This window comes from Arvicanthis niloticus, chromosome 23 (genome assembly GCF_011762505.2).
Source record: "Arvicanthis niloticus isolate mArvNil1 chromosome 23, mArvNil1.pat.X, whole genome shotgun sequence".
NCBI lineage: Eukaryota > Metazoa > Chordata > Mammalia > Rodentia > Muridae > Arvicanthis > Arvicanthis niloticus.
In genome coordinates this window covers 35,846,333-35,862,550 of record NC_133430.1, presented here as the reverse complement: position 1 = coordinate 35,862,550, position 16,218 = coordinate 35,846,333, and the positions used below count along the sequence as shown (strand labels likewise).

The 16,218-nt window shown below is 44.8% G+C and overlaps 1 protein-coding gene and 1 long non-coding RNA gene across 3 annotated transcripts in view; one reads left to right on the top strand and one right to left on the bottom strand.

Moving 5' to 3' along the window:
* The window catches only part of Dcaf5 (DDB1 and CUL4 associated factor 5), a 94,073-nt gene extending 87,858 nt beyond the window's left edge, over positions 1-6,215 (bottom strand). Inside the window, exon 1 of one of the 2 annotated variants that reach the window (XM_076921845.1) lies at positions 5,895-6,215. In XM_076921845.1, coding sequence (XP_076777960.1) covers positions 5,895-6,108 — 214 coding nt within the window. In that variant the 5' untranslated portion in view covers positions 6,109-6,215. The remainder of the gene's footprint in view (positions 1-5,894) is intronic. The other variant, XM_076921846.1, reaches the window with a different exon arrangement.
* Positions 6,216-6,353: 138 nt separating this feature from the next.
* LOC143437043 (uncharacterized) overlaps positions 6,354-16,218 on the top strand; it is a 12,198-nt gene continuing 2,333 nt past the window's right edge. The window contains exons 1-2 of the long non-coding RNA XR_013106744.1: positions 6,354-6,719; positions 7,135-7,267. This is a non-coding gene — a long non-coding RNA (uncharacterized LOC143437043). The remainder of the gene's footprint in view (positions 6,720-7,134; positions 7,268-16,218) is intronic.

The window sequence follows — 16,218 nt, the reverse complement described above, 5'->3', positions numbered from 1 at the left end:
CTCAGTAACTTCAGTTCAGATCTGACTCCCTCTTCTGGCCTCTAGGCATCAGGCATAAGTGGTGCAAACACGTACATGCAACAAAATATCCATACATGTAAAATAAGATGTAAGAAGATAACATATAATCCATGTCTGATACCTACATAGCTATTTCTGATTGGTCTTCCACGCAAATCCATCTCAAAGATGTTCAATTTGGAGGGCACTCACAATCACTCAAAGAGTTATGGATTCTAAGTAACCATGTGGCTGCTAGGAACTGAACCTGAAAGGGCAACCAGTACTTTTAGCCACCGAGCCATTTCTCCAGCTGTGTAAAGCTTACTTTTAAAAGTCTAGTTTATGCTTTTGATTAGCTTCTTTATATGTATGTGTGTATGTTTACAAAATATATAAAATTAAATAAATATATGCCACATTATTATTCAAGGGATGAGTGTTTCTTGCAAGCAATCCTAATGATATTAATAAGGTTAGCACTACATATCCGTAAGGGATACCCTGGATTTAACCTGTTAGCAACATGGATGCACTTTGGTGTAGTTTATTCATTTGCAGTTGTGAAGCTCATGCCTGCTTTACCACTGAACTACATTCCCAGTTCCAGTATGTACATTTTCACTACCACTTCAGTCTCTCCTTTTTCCTATTGTGTGCTTTTATAGGTTTGCTTTCTTTGGAAATATGAACCTAGACTGGCCTCAATTTCACTGTGTAGCCAATGATGACCTTGGATGTCTAAACTTCCTGCCTCTGCTTCTCAAGTACTAGATCACAGGCATGAACACCTCTGACAGCTTTGCCCTGTGCCAGGTTTATGTGGCGCCAGTGCCAGGGCCCAGGACTTTGTGCCTGCTAGGCAAGCCCTCTGCCAACTGGACTGCATCCCTAGCCTCCGCACTTTCATCAACAACAACTTCACTGGCCATTCATTACCATCTAACTTGTACTTAGGGCACTCTAGTACCTTATTTTATGAATAGATAATGAAGCAATTTACCTAAATCCACTAAACCCACACAATCTGTGACTACAGCTAAGACTTCTAACTTCAAATCACGTCACCCTATCCCAGGTGACAATAACCTGAGATACATAACGTTGCCTCTTCATTTCAGAGTCATAAAACTAGCTACATGTATAATCCCAGCACTTTGGCTGCAAGGCAGAAGGATCCAGAGGTTAAGGCCAGCATGGGAATGAGATATCTCAAAAATACTAAGGGCTGCTGGGAATGGTGATGAAAACTTTTATCAGCACTCGGGAGGCAGAGAGTGGTGGATGTTTGTGAGTTCAAGGCCAGCCATGGCTACACAGTGAGACCCTGTCTCAAAAAGTCAAACAAACAAACAAAAAAATCCACTAACTAAGGCTATAGCTCTGTGGTAGAGCACTTGTCTAGAGTGCCCAGAACTTGAGTTCCATCTCTAGCATGGCAACAAAAGTCACAAAGCCCAATTAGCAGAGGATATTACCAACAGGGTCAGGCAACCATGAGGAAGACCACAGAAGCAACACAAAGTTAAGAAAGAAAGCAAACAGGTTTTTATTATGATTCTGTGCATAAATCTCACCAACAACCCTTCAGGTAGGCCTGGAATTTCCACTGTACAGACCACCAAGAGGCTCAGTAATGTGAAGTCACAGGTTTAAGTGGCCTAGCAATGATTTTAACTACATGTCATGCCACAATACCATACTGCCTGCATGGTATCACAGCCATACTGCTTTCTGGTCAATAAAAAAAAAGAATAACAAAAGTAACTTCTTTGGTGAAAATATTTTAATATTCCTTAAAACCATTCACAGTTGAAACATATACCTATAATCCTGTCACTGTGGAGGTGGCGACAAGACGATCAGAAGTTTAAGGACAGTATGTGTATATCCCAGACTGGGAGAGCTGAACAGAGAGCCCTGAAAACTAGGCCGATCACTCTATGTGTGTACATACAGCTAAGCATCTTTTTTTTTTCTTTTTAAGTAAAGGCTCTTGCTGAATTACTCATATTGGCTACTTTCTCCTGCTTTAACCTCCCAAGTGGATGAAATTTCAAAGGTGTGTCACCATGGCCAGTTTTCACAACTTGAAAGTATCAAATAAGACTAAAGAGATGTCTCAGCAGTTAAAAGAGTACTGGATGTTCTTCCATGAGACCTGGGTTCAATTCCCAGTACCACGTGGTGGCTCACAACCATCAGTAACTCCAATCCCAAGGAGCTCCAAAGGCACCAGACATAGACATGGTACATAGACATAATACATGCACACAAACCAACAAATAAATACAAATTTAAAAATTTTTAAATAAAGTGTCAAATAACAAAGTATTACCCATCCTCTCCCTTGCTGTACCTCACTGTACTCTCTCAGACAGACTAGCTGACAGGAAAGTGATGTATTCTTAAGCAGTATCCCTTTATATGGCCACAGAAATCACAAAGATATTTTAGTCCTAGGTCTTAATTCTGTCAAATCCTGTGTATTAGTTACAAAAATGTGGGCCCACTCAAACTATTAGTAAATGTAAACAATTAACTGGAGACAGTCTGCCAGAGTGTCATGTCTCTCAAAGGGCTTTCACCAATCCAGATCAAGACATAAAATCAACAAAGTGCAGAAAAGTACCATCCCAGAGTCTGATATCCCTCCGTTCTGGGAATAGGTGCCCCAGTCAGTCTCACACTAGTCTGTGATTACCCTCAAGTGAGAACTGTTAATAAGGGACAGTGTCAGTAGGAAAAAATGACAAAGGGAAGGGCTCTCACACCTGGAATCCCAGCATCTGTGAGGTGGAATCGGGAGGACCAAGGAGTTCATTGGCCAACCTTAGCTACGTACTGAGTTCCATACTAGCCTGGGCTATGAGACCTTGTCTCAATAAACCAAAGGAAAAAAAGCATGTAAATATGACACTTCAAATACTGTTAAACTTGGAAAGATCACTGAGGGACTTCTCAAGGGAAAACATATTTTTTAATTAGCTTTAACAAGTTACGGAGTATTATGAATCCCCAAAGGGGCTTCCTTGTCAAAAGCAAGCAGAACGTTTCGTTAACACAAGCTGCACTTACAGTGCAAGGTAAATTGCTTTTAACAAAAACTTGTGTTCTGGAAATAGATAATATCTGAGTCCAACTGGATGGGCCAATAGAGCTGACTTCTGGAAGGACTAAGACCTGGGACAGGAGTAGACAGAAATGAAAACAAAAACAGAACAGGAAGAATGAGGCTAGGAGGCGTGGTGGGGGAGGGTGGGCTGGCTGGAACCCAGGAAGTACTGACTGGCGGAGATGGATAACTCTGACTAGAGAAGGAAGTGAACACCTAAAACCAGAGCCTGAGCCATGCAGCCAGTCCTCCTTTCCTACAGTAGAGACTGAAGAGCAAGGCTTCCTGACTCACAGCTACAACCCCAGGGCTCTGGAGGCACCCGGGGCCAGTCAGAACCTCAGTGTGAGTTCCACAACAGCCTGGGAGACCAGTGTGAGATCCTGTCTCCTAAAAGTAAAAAGAAATAAAGCAACCTAAACTCACCCCTTGGGAGGTAGAGGGAGCAGGGTGAGGAGTTCAAGGTCTTGGTGGCATAACTGAGTCCAGGCCTGCCTGAACTACACACTCATTCTTAAACAGAAATTAAAAAGAAAGAAACTGGCCAAGCCTAGAGATAGTGGCGTTCAACAACGATACAGAGGACACAGAGGTACTGTTACATAGCAAGAGCCTGTCCTCAAACAAAAGATCCTTAAGGGAAGGATTACCGAATAATGCTGGGAGTACATACAACTCAGTGGCTCTTCCAATGCTTTTAAAAACGTATTAACCCATAAGCCTCTGCTTCTCTGCCTTCTGACTAAGATTAAGTGAAAAATGTACAGAGTGGTGCAGGAGCACACCTTTCATCCCAACAGAGGCAGGCAGATCTCTGAGTTCGAGGCCAGCCAGGACTACAAAAGAGAAACCCTGTCTCGAGAAACAAAATGAAAAGGTGTAAAATGCATTAACTTTAAATCGGAGAACTTTATGGTGTTTGCATTATGTTTCAAGTTTATGTCTAAAGTGTGTTAAGCTGGGGCAATGTGTGATTAGTTACGATTAATTTGTTCATTGTAAGAGTATCCTCACAGTCCCTCATTCCGTGGGTAAAGTGTTTCTCGGGGAGCCTCTCTGTTGTAATACATTAATCTCAGGAGAGAGTTATATTACAAACACAGAAACAGCATTCAAAGAAGAGGTTTTCTCTCCATTTTTACACTTTAATTTTGTTAGATAAAATTCTACACCATGTTGTGTGGAAGAAAAGCGTTTTAATGTAGGGTCTGCCTTGAAGTAGTATATCAGGTTTCTTGGGGCAGGGGGTCATCTAGGGTCCAAACTTTATGCAAGGGGAAAATGATGCGGTGTGAAAAGATGGGGTCAGTTCTAGAGAAATCCCCGGTTTATCATGAAATAATCACAGACCTCTTATCTCTGCTACCCACAAACTGGACCATACTCATGGTGGCACTTCCGCCTGATACTTGTGAAGACAGATGCTTTGCCATAACCGCCGAAGTTTCTGGAGAGCTGCCCACTGACGCAAATTAGAAAGCCATTCGGGGATCCACCTGGGTGAAGTTAAGCGCCACGTCCAGTGCTGGGCGCCCCTTCAGCCCTCCCAGTGTAGGAAAAAAAAAGCGGAGGAAGGAGGCGAGCGGGAACGCCCGATCTGGTCTAGGCCCTTCTCAGTGCAACCGGGTTTCAGGGAGCCGCCCCTTCCCCGGCGAGAGCCCAGCCCCACCCGCCCTCACCCGGGGCCGCGACCCCAGGGGAGGAGCGGGCGGCAGCCAGCGACCCTGGCCGCTCGTACGCAGGCGCCGCCGCCGTTGCTCCGGCCGGGCCTCCCCGGGAGCAATAGGCTATCGATTCAGCTGCCTGTCGCTAGGAGCCCCGAGAGAGCAAGGCCTACACCGCCCGGCCGGAGCCCGGGCCTCGATTGCACCACTTTCCCCACCCCAGAGGGGAGACCCTGGAGGCAAGTAGGCCCAGCTGAACTGGGTGGGGGAGGAGGCGAGCAGCCCGGCAACAGGAGCGCCAGGGAGAAGAGGGTCCTGGGGCCCACCTCCCACCAGTACGTCTCCCGGGGGTCGTCCCGAACCCCTGCCTCTCGAGCAGCGCATCCAGGTTCAGGCTGGTGTCCCTGGGTCTCCAGAGCCATCGCCACTCTCGGAACCATAATAAAAACAAGACGCGGAAGAGGCTACCACTGCCTGTTGGGAGATGGGATTGGGCCCTAAGAGAGCCCGGGGGAGGGGGCGCCTCTCAAGCTACCCGTCACTACCCGCCCGACCCCGCTGGCCCCGTGGTGTCCGGCTCTGTCACCGCCGGCCTCCGGCTCCGAGGCCCCTTTTCTCCACGACACCGAGGACCGAGGACCGGGGCTCGAGCTTCCCCTGGCCTTTGGCGCGCCTCGGCCTCCCCCACCCCTAAGAGCCCTCCCCCCCCCCGTGCCCCCCGCACCTTTTAAACTACGCAGAGGAAGGAAGAGTTTGCCATCCAACTTAGTCAAACCGTAACCTCATCCCCCTCCCCGACCCACACTTGTGGGGCAGGCATCCGGAGGGACCACTTTGCACTTGGGATAAAGCGCATTAAAGACCTGTCAACCATTTTAGGTCTTTTTTTTTTTTTTAATAGAAGACATCCTCTCCTTCCCCTTCTTCCTACCCTCCCCCTCCCTCCCTCCCCCTGCAATGGTATTAATTTCACACCAAATCTTCCCACCGCTGGAGAGGGGTTGAGAAGGGCGGGGGTGGGGACGCGGGGCAGCAGGAGGGTGGCGGAGAAGGGCAAGGGGCAGCTGGAAGGGGAGCGGGAGGCGCGGGGAGGGGAAGGGAGGGGGTTGATTTACCTGAGACCAGCCACTGGCCTCCATTGTTGGAGAATTCAATGGCATTGACACAGCCGAAGTGGCCGAGAAGGTCCTTCTTGTAGAGGTTTCTGCAGCCCCGCAGGCGTCTCCTCTGAAAGTCCTGAGTGAGCAGGGGGTCCCCATGCAAGCCCCGCTGGGACAAGAAGCCCACCACTGACCTCATGCTGCCCCCCAGGCCAGCTCTCCTCTTCATGCTGGAACCGCCGCCGCCGCCACCGCAGCTCGCGCCGCCGCCCCTCCCTCGGCAGCACGCCCGGCCGCCGCTCCCCTCCCGTCCCTCCCCGCGCGCGGCGAGCCGGAGGCTTCTTTAACCAGCCATGGCAGACGGAGCGAGGTGTGCAGACGGTCGGCGGCGTTCGCGGCTTCCTCACGGTTGCGTCCCTCCCTCCCCTTCCCCCCTAGGCTCCGCCTCTCCGCCTCCTCCAGCAGCTGATCCCCAGCTGCGGTGGCGCTTCCGCGGTGCGGGGCTCTTCCGCCGGCCGCCGGGTCGGAGAACGCGGGCGCCAGCTGCCCCTCCCCCGCGGACGGCTGCCCAGAGACGGCGGGCGGCGGCTTGCAGCGGCCGCTGCCCGCGCCGAACCACGGTTGACTCAGGATGGCGGCCCCGGTGCACCCCGGCGCGCCGCACTCTGTGAAGTTGGACACGCGTAACAATCAGAGTGGCAGCCGGCCTGCGGGCTCACCCTCCTTCCCTGGAGGGACGGCGGCTCGCCCAGCGCTGCTCGCCGCCTCTTGGGGCGCCCAGTTCCCCGTCCAAGCGAACAAACGAGGGAACCCACGACTGGACTGGACGTCTGGAAGGAGGTTGTCTGTGGGTTTTTGTCAGTGCACCTGCCCCCTCCAAAAATGTATCACCACCCTTCTGTTCTCCAAATCAGTTTTCTAATTGACCCTCACCCCCCAGCCTATCGGTTTAAAAAAAAAAAAAGGCAGAATTGTTGAAGCTGATAGGGCACTTGGTATACCGGTATGGGGGTGGGGGGAGGTAGAAAGAGGAATGAGCTGATAGTAGCCCTATAGTAGAGCATATGCTTTTAGCATGCTTCAAGCTCTGGGTTCAACCTCTAGCACTAACAATCCCCACCCCCACTGCCAAAAGAAAGTGAGAAGAAAATTGCCAAAATCAAATTGAGAAAGTCCTCTGTCCATTGGTTCCAGATGCATTTGCAAGCCACAAGAAACATTATGGGAACATAGCAGTATCTTATTTCATTGGTAGGGGTGAGGCCAAAGGTCTTGAGAATGGAGCCCTGAGGATGCGCAGCTGTTAACCAGCCACCACAATACAGGCCAGAAGTAGCTGCCTTTCAATAGTGCAGGAGTCCCCAAGTTGACCTCAGTGAGGAAACTGGGTAAGTGCACTGGAATTTTACCAGGTAAAGTTGAAAGTCCCCTTTTCAATGGGGTGCTTTTCCAAGAAACTATCCTCTATCATTAGTGGTAATTAACTAACCTGAAATAGGCAGGTGTCCGGTTTGCCCTTTCAATTTAACAGGAATTACTTCCTCAGGACCAGAGATGGCACAGGAGTGGTTAAAAACAACCATTGGTGAAAGATGAACTAAAGAAATTCTTGAGACAAAGATGGGAAACGAGGAAGAGGTTCACCTGTCAAGCAGAATTATCTTTTTGCAAGTAGTTAGTTCGAAAGTTCATACTACAGCATTCTAAACTTACTGGAAGGTCACCGAACCCAAAAATGAGAATTCAAATGGAATGTATCCCTTAAATATGAAAATAAGCTGGGCAGTGGTGGCTCACTCACTTGGGAAGCAGAGGCAGGCTTCTGAGTTCACTCTGTAGACCAGGCTGGTCTACAGAATGAGTGAATTCCAGGACAGCCAGAACTACACAGAGAACCCTGTCTCGGAAAAAAAAAAAAATGAAAATAAGTAATACTTTTTAAAAATTTTTATCCTGTGCACACTGTGGCTTGTGCATGTAATCCAAGGACTTGGGAAGTGGAGGTAGGAGAATCAGAAGTTCAAGGTCAGCCTTTAGACTATAGGAGACTGGTCTCAAATAATAGCAGCTGGGTGGTGGTGGCTCATACCTTTAATCCCAGCAAGAGGCAGGCAGGTCTCTGAGTCTACAGAGCAAGTTCCAGGTCAGCCAGAACTAGACAGAGAAACCCTGTCTCAAAAAATAAACAAAACACAGTAAGTGTTGTTCACTTATTGCAAGGTTTTTCCCATCTCAGTTTCTTTGCTTGACTTGCTCAACTACACATTTGAAAAGGGTCCCTTGGCTCCTTTGTATTAACGAGCCATCATGTATCCCGGCCTTATTTGCTTAGGGTAGGGGAGAGAGGCCTAGTGATGATGTGTCTGAAGTGGTCTTTCTGTGTCAACATATGACACACACTTTCTCTCCTCTTAAGTACATACTTTAATCCACAATTTTAAATATGACTCTTTTCCTCCCCAATCCCTGGAAAACCTCAGCCTAAAAATAGTTCAGGATCTGGTCACAAGCTGGCTCAATTCTAGGGCTTTGTGGGAAGTTCCCTAACTGTTCAGTGACCAACTAGAGCGAAGATGTAGGACCACCTAGTCTTTATCCTACAGTTATTCTGGATAGATTATCTCATTTTGCCAAATCTAGGGATTGAATCTAGAGCCTGGGCATGCTAAGCATGTGCTCTACCACTGAACTACCCCCTCAGCTTCTCTGGATTATCTGTATTTCTGTAAATAGTGTTTACAGTGAAAAATTAAAAAGCATTCATTCAGTTCAGTATGAATTTCAGATGAATGGTGAGTTGCGTTTTAGTATTAATATATCCATGAACTATCAGGCATACAATTTTAAAATAATTATTTATTGTCCTGAACTTTAGACTCTCTGGATATCCTATAATTATGTGCCAAATTAACTCTATCAAAGCCATTCACTTCAGGAGGTGAAACACCACATTATTTATTTCCTTATATTAATAATGTAAAGTGGGGCCGGGCAGTGGTGGTGCACGCCTTTAATCCCAGCACTTGGGAGGGAGGCAGAGGCAGACAGATTTCTGAGTTCGAGGCCAGCCTGGTCTACAGAGTTCCAGGACAGCCAGGGCTTTACAGAGAAACCCTGTCTCGAAAAACAACAACAACAACAAAAAAAAAGAATGTAAAGTGGGGCTGGAGAGGTGGCTCAGTGGTTAAAAGCACTGACTACTCTTCCAGAGGTCCTGAGTTCAATTCCCACCAACCACATGGTGGCTTACAACCATCTGTAATGGGATCTGATGCCCTCTTCAGTATGTGTCTGAAGAGACAGTATACTCACATAAAATAAATAAATCTTTAAAAAAAAGGAAAGAAAAGAAAAAAGTATGTAGGGGGCTGAAGAGATGAAGAGATGTCTCCGAAGTTCAGAGCACTGGTTGCTCTTTGTGGAGGACCCACAACCAATTCTCATCACCCACATGGCCACTAACAACAGGTTGTAACTCCACTTCCAAGGACCCGATGTCCTCTACTGGCAAGTGCCTTTACTAGCTGAGCTATCTCAGGAGCCCAGTATTTTACTTTATTTTTTTTTTTTAATTTACTTTTAGCCAGGTATGATGGTGCATGCCTTTAATCCCAGCACTTTGGAGTCAGAGACAGACGTATCTCTGAGTTTGAGGCCAACCTAATCTACAAAGTGAATTCTAGGACAGTCAGGACTACACAGAGAAACCCTGACAGGCATCCCTTAGGGCCCACTTGTCAGTATTTCCATAGCTTCAAAGCCTTTGACACACTGATCTTTATAGGGGAACTGAGTAAATCACCACAACCTGCTCTGGTGCTGAGAATCCAGCCCAAGGCCTCAAGCATGCAAAGCTATACTCCAACACTTAATATAATCATTGAAAAATTACCATTATATAGGGTTATATAAGGCTATTAATGATATATATGTTGTTTTGAGTTTGGGGTATTCTTGAGATACTATGAAACCTAGGTTGACCTTGAAGTGTCACAGATTACAGATGTGATGTCAACATGCCTGATGACATATTTGTCAAAAAGAAAAAATAACTTCAGCTGTAATCCCAGCACTACAGAAGTGGAGACAGGAGGATTGAAAGAAGTTCAGGGCAGTATACTCTGTGTAGTCAGTTTCAAACCAGCCAGGACAACACAGAGACCCTCTTAGAATAAATAAATAAAACAGAAAAAACACCATAATGGAAATACTTCTAAATACCATTTTTCAAAATTTCCTTTGGAACAGCTTTTGAAAAGCAGTTGTTTTCTCACTTGTCAAAATGCCAACCCTACATTGGAACAGAATTTAAAAATATTGTTTCTTAGTATCTGTAAAGTAATGTACAACTGACAGCTGCCTTATTATCATTGACAAAATCAGCAGACTGTTAATGCTTGACTCTTTGTAAAAGCACAAGTTAAATTTATAGGTTCTGACAACTATCTTAATACTGGATGAGAAGCACCTATCATGGCTGTGGATAAAACTAATCCCTTAGTGGTCAACTGTATCTCACTGTAGACAACTGTATTGCAGCGGTTCTCAACCTTCCTAATGCTGCAGTCCTCTAATGCAGCTCCTTATGTTGTGCTGACTCCCGACATAAAATTATTCTATTGCTACTTCCTAACTGTAATACTATTATGAATCATACTATAAATATCTGATACACAGGATATTTGATATCTGACCCACAAAGGGATCGAGACCCACATGTTGAGAACTGCTACTATTTTTTTTTGTTTTGTTTTGTTTTGTTTTTTGTTTTTTCGAGACAGGGTTTCTCTGTGTAGCCCTGGCTGTCCTGGAACTCACTCTGTAGACCAGGCTGGCCTCAAACTCAAAAATCCGCCTGCCTCTGCCTCCCAAGTGCTGGGATTGAAGGCATGAGCCACCACCGCCCAGCTGAGAACGGCTACTATTGTAAAGATCTTGCTTTGGGGAGCTAGAGAGATGGCTCAGAGGTTAAGAGTACACATTGTTCTTACAGAGCAATGCAATATTTTGAATGGCTCTCAACCCCCAGGTAACCCAACACCCTCTTCTGGACTCTGAAGGCACTGCAGTAATGTGCACATACCTAAATACACACATAGTTAAAAATAAAATCTTCTTAGGAAGAAAGAAAAATCCTACTATATAAGATATAAGTGTCCATAAAAATTAACATCATTTCTTGGCCCCCCAAAAATATTACTTGGGAAGCACTAGCTACCATCTGTACTATAAAACCCTTGGGTCTTTTGAGAGTCCAAAATGGCTCAGAACCATCCAGTCAAAACAGAGATGAAAACATCTATATAGTAAATAGCAAAGCTGAATTTATTTTCTCTTTTTCTTATATTTAAAAACTATTGTAGCTGGATGGTGCTGGTGCATAACTTTAATCCCAGCACTCAGGAGACAGAGGCAGGTGAAGCTCTGTGAATTTGAGCTCCAGGGGATCCAAGGCCCTCTTCTGGTCTCAGTAGGTGCTGCATTCTTGCATTCACACACACAAACACACACACACACACACACACACACACACACACGCACATGCACACTTTTTAAAAAAGTAATCCAATTTCCATATTATAATTAGAATCAATCATCTCAGCTGCCAAGCATTTTTTTCATGTCTCTTGGTTCAGGGCCTGACAAGCCCAAACTGTCTAGATAGCATCTCAAATTTTATTCAATATAACTGCTGTGTTTCAAGGCAGAAGCATTTCTCTGTTGAAAACAAAGAACTACAAATCAAAAGGACTCAAAGTTGCAGAAATGGAAGTGGACATTCTGGAAGTGGCTATTGGAATTCATTTCCATCTTTAATCCTTGGTTCCTGGATCCATGTATTCTGCCTGTGGAGAAGCAGCAACATACATGAAAACATTTATAGTCTTACTAGACAGTTACGAATTTTAAAATACAAATCCCAGTCACTCTAGCACTGGCATTAAAACCACAGTTATCAGTCAGCTAGTTCAGTATCCCAGCAGATTCTGGGCAATAATGTATATGGACAAATGAATGGGTTTTACAGATGCAAGCATATTACAACACTTTCCCCCACTCTCATCTGCCTGTCCTCCCTCCTTCTCCTCCTCCTTCTTCCCCAAAGATGCACTGTTACCTATACTAAATTAATTTTTTTAAATTAAATTTTGTTTCTTTTTTGAGACAGGGTTTCTCTGTGTAGTCCTGGCTGTCCTGGATCTCACTCTGTAGACCAGGCTGGCCTCACAGAGATCCACCTGCCTCAGCCTCCCAATTGCTGGGATTAAAGGTATATAGTAGCACCACAGCCTGGAATGAGTTTAATGTTTTATAGAATTTTTAGAGAATTTTTGTTTGTTTGTACCTCTGTGAACAAGAGGAAAACACTTTTAATTGGCACTGGGAGTTAAGAGATTTGGTTGTCAGCCGGGCGGTAGTGGCGCACGCCTTTAATTCCAGCACTTGGGAGGCCGAAGCAGGCGGATTTCTGAGTTCAAGGCCAGCCTGGTCTACAGAGTGAGTTCCAGGACAGCCAAGGCTATACAGAGAAACCCTGTCTCGAGAGAAAAAAAAAAAAGAGAGAGAGATTTGGTTATCAATGGATCCTAACTGAACTGACCTACTAGTCCAAGCTCCAGGGTTATACTGTCAATCCATGCCCTATTTTTCATTACAGAGATTTAACAAGACTATGAAGGTTATTTTGTTATTCTGAGAGATGCATAAGTAAATTTTGTGTTTGAGCTTTCTAAAAAAAAAAAAAAAAAAAAAAACAACAACAACAACAAAATAACCTCATCAGTGGGGATGAAAATCAGGGTTTGTCTTAGTCCTTCCATGGAAGTCTTTGTTTTCTTTGACTTGAACTGAATGCTTACTCAACTGAACATCTCATTTCTTCAAGTTTTCAGTGTGTTTATATGAAGTCACCTCCAACCTACCATTTGTAGAAACTATTATCATAAATCAAATGTTGTTCCAAAGTGCTTATTTTTATAGACACTTCAACGCAGTTGACTAACAGTAGGAAGTCGATTGCTTGTGATACTAGTCTATTCCATTTCCCATTGGTAAGCTATTCAACACTGCATTTGAGTGTAAGGGAATGTGTAGAAGGCATCGGAGAAACCAGAAATGTTAATAACAAAGGGTTGTCTCTTCAGTGAAAGAAATGGATACCTGTTTTCCACCCAGAGGGCTAGGAGTGAGTGTTGTTAGTAAACAGGAGACCTTTGCTATCTGTAGAGCCAGACATCCCCCAGATGTCCCAGAATATTTGTCCTAGACTCTCTCTCACCAGATATTAGCATGTTTCACTGTCAACAGAACCCACCATTAGGGGAAATATCACATGAACTTTTTAGCCTTGTGACCTCTATGCTATCTTGGTCAGAAACCACACTAGATTGTAGGCTCTTAGGCCGTAGAATCTATCTTCAAAGTCACATGTACTTTGCAAAATTGACGTAGTCACATCCTAAGCTTTACTGTGCACATGAGATTGGGATGATTGTTACCTGGATACTTTTCCCCAAAATTATACTGCACTTAAATATGTCTAAAATAAACTGCCTGGAGTCAGACTCCAGAAGTTTGAGCCAGCCTAGCTAACTAAGTTGTACTGAACGCTTTTCCTTCTTTGTCACCCTGATCATTTCCCTGCTGACATTATGGCTTGCAGGGGACCCACACACACACATACACATACACACATAGGTATGAGTAAGTCAGTTTGAAATCTCAACTTAGAACACAGGATTGGGAGTATAGCTTAGTGGTAGAGTGCTTGTCTAGCAGGTACAAGGCTTTGGGTTCAATTCCAATATGGAGAGGGTACAGAGTTGTTGAAGATATAATAAAGGAGAACTAAAAATGGAAAGTAAAGAGAGAGGTATCAAGGAATCAAGATATCAAGGAATCATTGTGGGTTGGAGAAATGGCTCAGTGGTTAAGAGAACATTACTGCTCTTATAAAGGACCCAAGTCTGGATCCTAGACCTATGTTGGACAGCTCACAAATGTCTGTAACTTTAGCTTCAGGATCTTCTTAACACCTCTGGCTTCTGAGCCTTCCTGCACTCACATGCATATAGCAATCTCTCTCTCTCTCTCTCTCTCTCTCTCTCTCTCTCTCTCTCTCTCTCTCTCTCACACACACACACACACACACACACACACACACACACACACTGAAGTGGAAACTTAAGGGTTTTTTGGAAAGTCATTTGTGTTGGAAGGTGTTTTGTTGGGGCAAACGCATAAAGAAATGTTTTCCTAAAGTGGACAGAGGTGAAAGACTCGTGAAGGAACGAACATTTCACTGAAGCAGACACAGCAGGAAGGATGTTCTGCTAAAGCAAGCACATAAAAGGACATGTGATAAAGGATTCTTTGTGAACAACACTCATGTATTGGTTCGCCTTACATTGCATAGTTGAGCTTCATTTGTCAGGACTCCATAGAGAGAATGCACAAAAAAAAAAAAAAAAAAAAAAAATCTGGTGGTGTGCTGCAGTTTCTTGCTGCTTCCTTGGACTTGAGCTGATTAGCAGAATTATGCCAGCTGAGACAGATGCACATGCTGAGGCAAGACCTGTAGAGGACACATGATGTTTGAAGGGTATAAATAGGACTTGATGGACAGTGACAGAGGCTGAGCTTGGTTTGCTTATAGAGCTAGCTGTGCAACGCTTGTGGGTCTCAAGTCTTTGCTGATCTTCATTTCCCTGAGAGAGGCACAGCAGAAAACTTCTCCTGGTGTGTGAGGAGCCGCATTTGCCATTAAAAGATGGCGCAGGCTTCTGCTTCCTGGTTCTTCACGGAAGCTTTACTTGAGAATGCGCCTGCGCATGGCGCGAAAACCGAGTATGACAATTGGATGAAAGATTTGAGCCAATGAGGGATCTGCACGTCTCACAAAGCTCTATTTAAGCAGCGGGCTTTCTGAGCTCGGCGTCCTTCGTCCGTCCCTCCACCTTACCATCTTGAAGAGCTGTTCAATAAATGCTGTCAGAAGAATCCTGAGTGTGGCGTGCTCCTTATAGGCGAGGCTGTGCGCTACATTTGGTACTGAAACCCGGGCGGAGCCGAACGTCTCGGAGTTTTGACCAGTCACGAAGGACCCTGTTGGCTCCCAGAGGATTCAGAACTGGCAGTGCGGAGAGTTTAGACGCTTTTCTGCAAGGTATGGTGGATCTTGTTTGGCTTAACAACAAGATAGCCTATCAGAAGCAGAAAAGGGAGAGAGCACTAATAAAATAGAAAAGAAAACTAGGATAGAGAAGAAAACTAAGAAGGAAAGGCTAATTTGGACAGAGTCTCAACGTTAGAGCTCCAGTAAGCGGGATACAGTGGAAGTGGTCATCCTCACTCCTGCGCTGGAGAACTAGTCGACTGACGGAGCTGGTTGAATTCGGAAGTGAAACAAAGGTGATTGCATAGTAACAAAAACGGGGCAAGAAATAAGTAAATAGAAACAGATGAAAAAGGTTTTAAAGATGCAAGGAGTAAATTACAGGCTGCTCTGAGTCAAGAGAGCCAAACAGATAAATAAAGGTTATAGTAACGAAAATGGAGCAAGAAATAAGTGAGTAAAAACAGATGAAAAAGGCTTTAAAGACGCAAGGAATAAATAGAAGGCTGCTCTAGGCAGAGAGCTGAGCAGAATGATAATGTTAATTGATTTAACTTTCAAAATGGGTGTGATTCTGAGTTGTATAATATTTTTCTGGATAAAAACTCAATGTAAAGGTTTTTCTGGTTACTGGCTTAAGGAAAGGTTAATTTGGAAAAAAAGGTTTTTCTATGAGTTTTCTGATGAGGTCATTAAGGTAGTAGTTATGTCTTCCAGAATTATATGGATCAGACATGACAGAGGTAGGCCTCCAGAACACTAGATTTCAGAGAATCAAAATAATTACCTAGATACTAAAACCTTGTTTTGAGATTTGTATATTGCAGAATACACAGCTTTGGAGAATGAATCTTATCACCTGAATGTTCACTGATGCTCTGGACTTCAGCTGGATGCAGTTAAGACAGACTTCAGATGCTTATGAATTTACCCTTCCCCTCATTCCTCTTCTAAAAGTCAACGCCCATGTTCAGCTTGAAGAAGTTAATGAAGAGTCGGCGCCCCAATTCCCTGGACTTGGGGACTGAGGTGGTTAATATTAGGCTGTCTTTATCTGTATAATTGTTACTAAGCTGATGCAAAATTCAAGGATTTCATTGGTATAAATTTGTGGGTACAAGGCTTAGACCTTTCACTTCTCCAACAGGGGAAGTTGTGTGTTGCCTTAAAGAGTGTTGCTTTTATATCAACGGTTTAGATATTAAGTCTCTTGTCTTTCGGGTT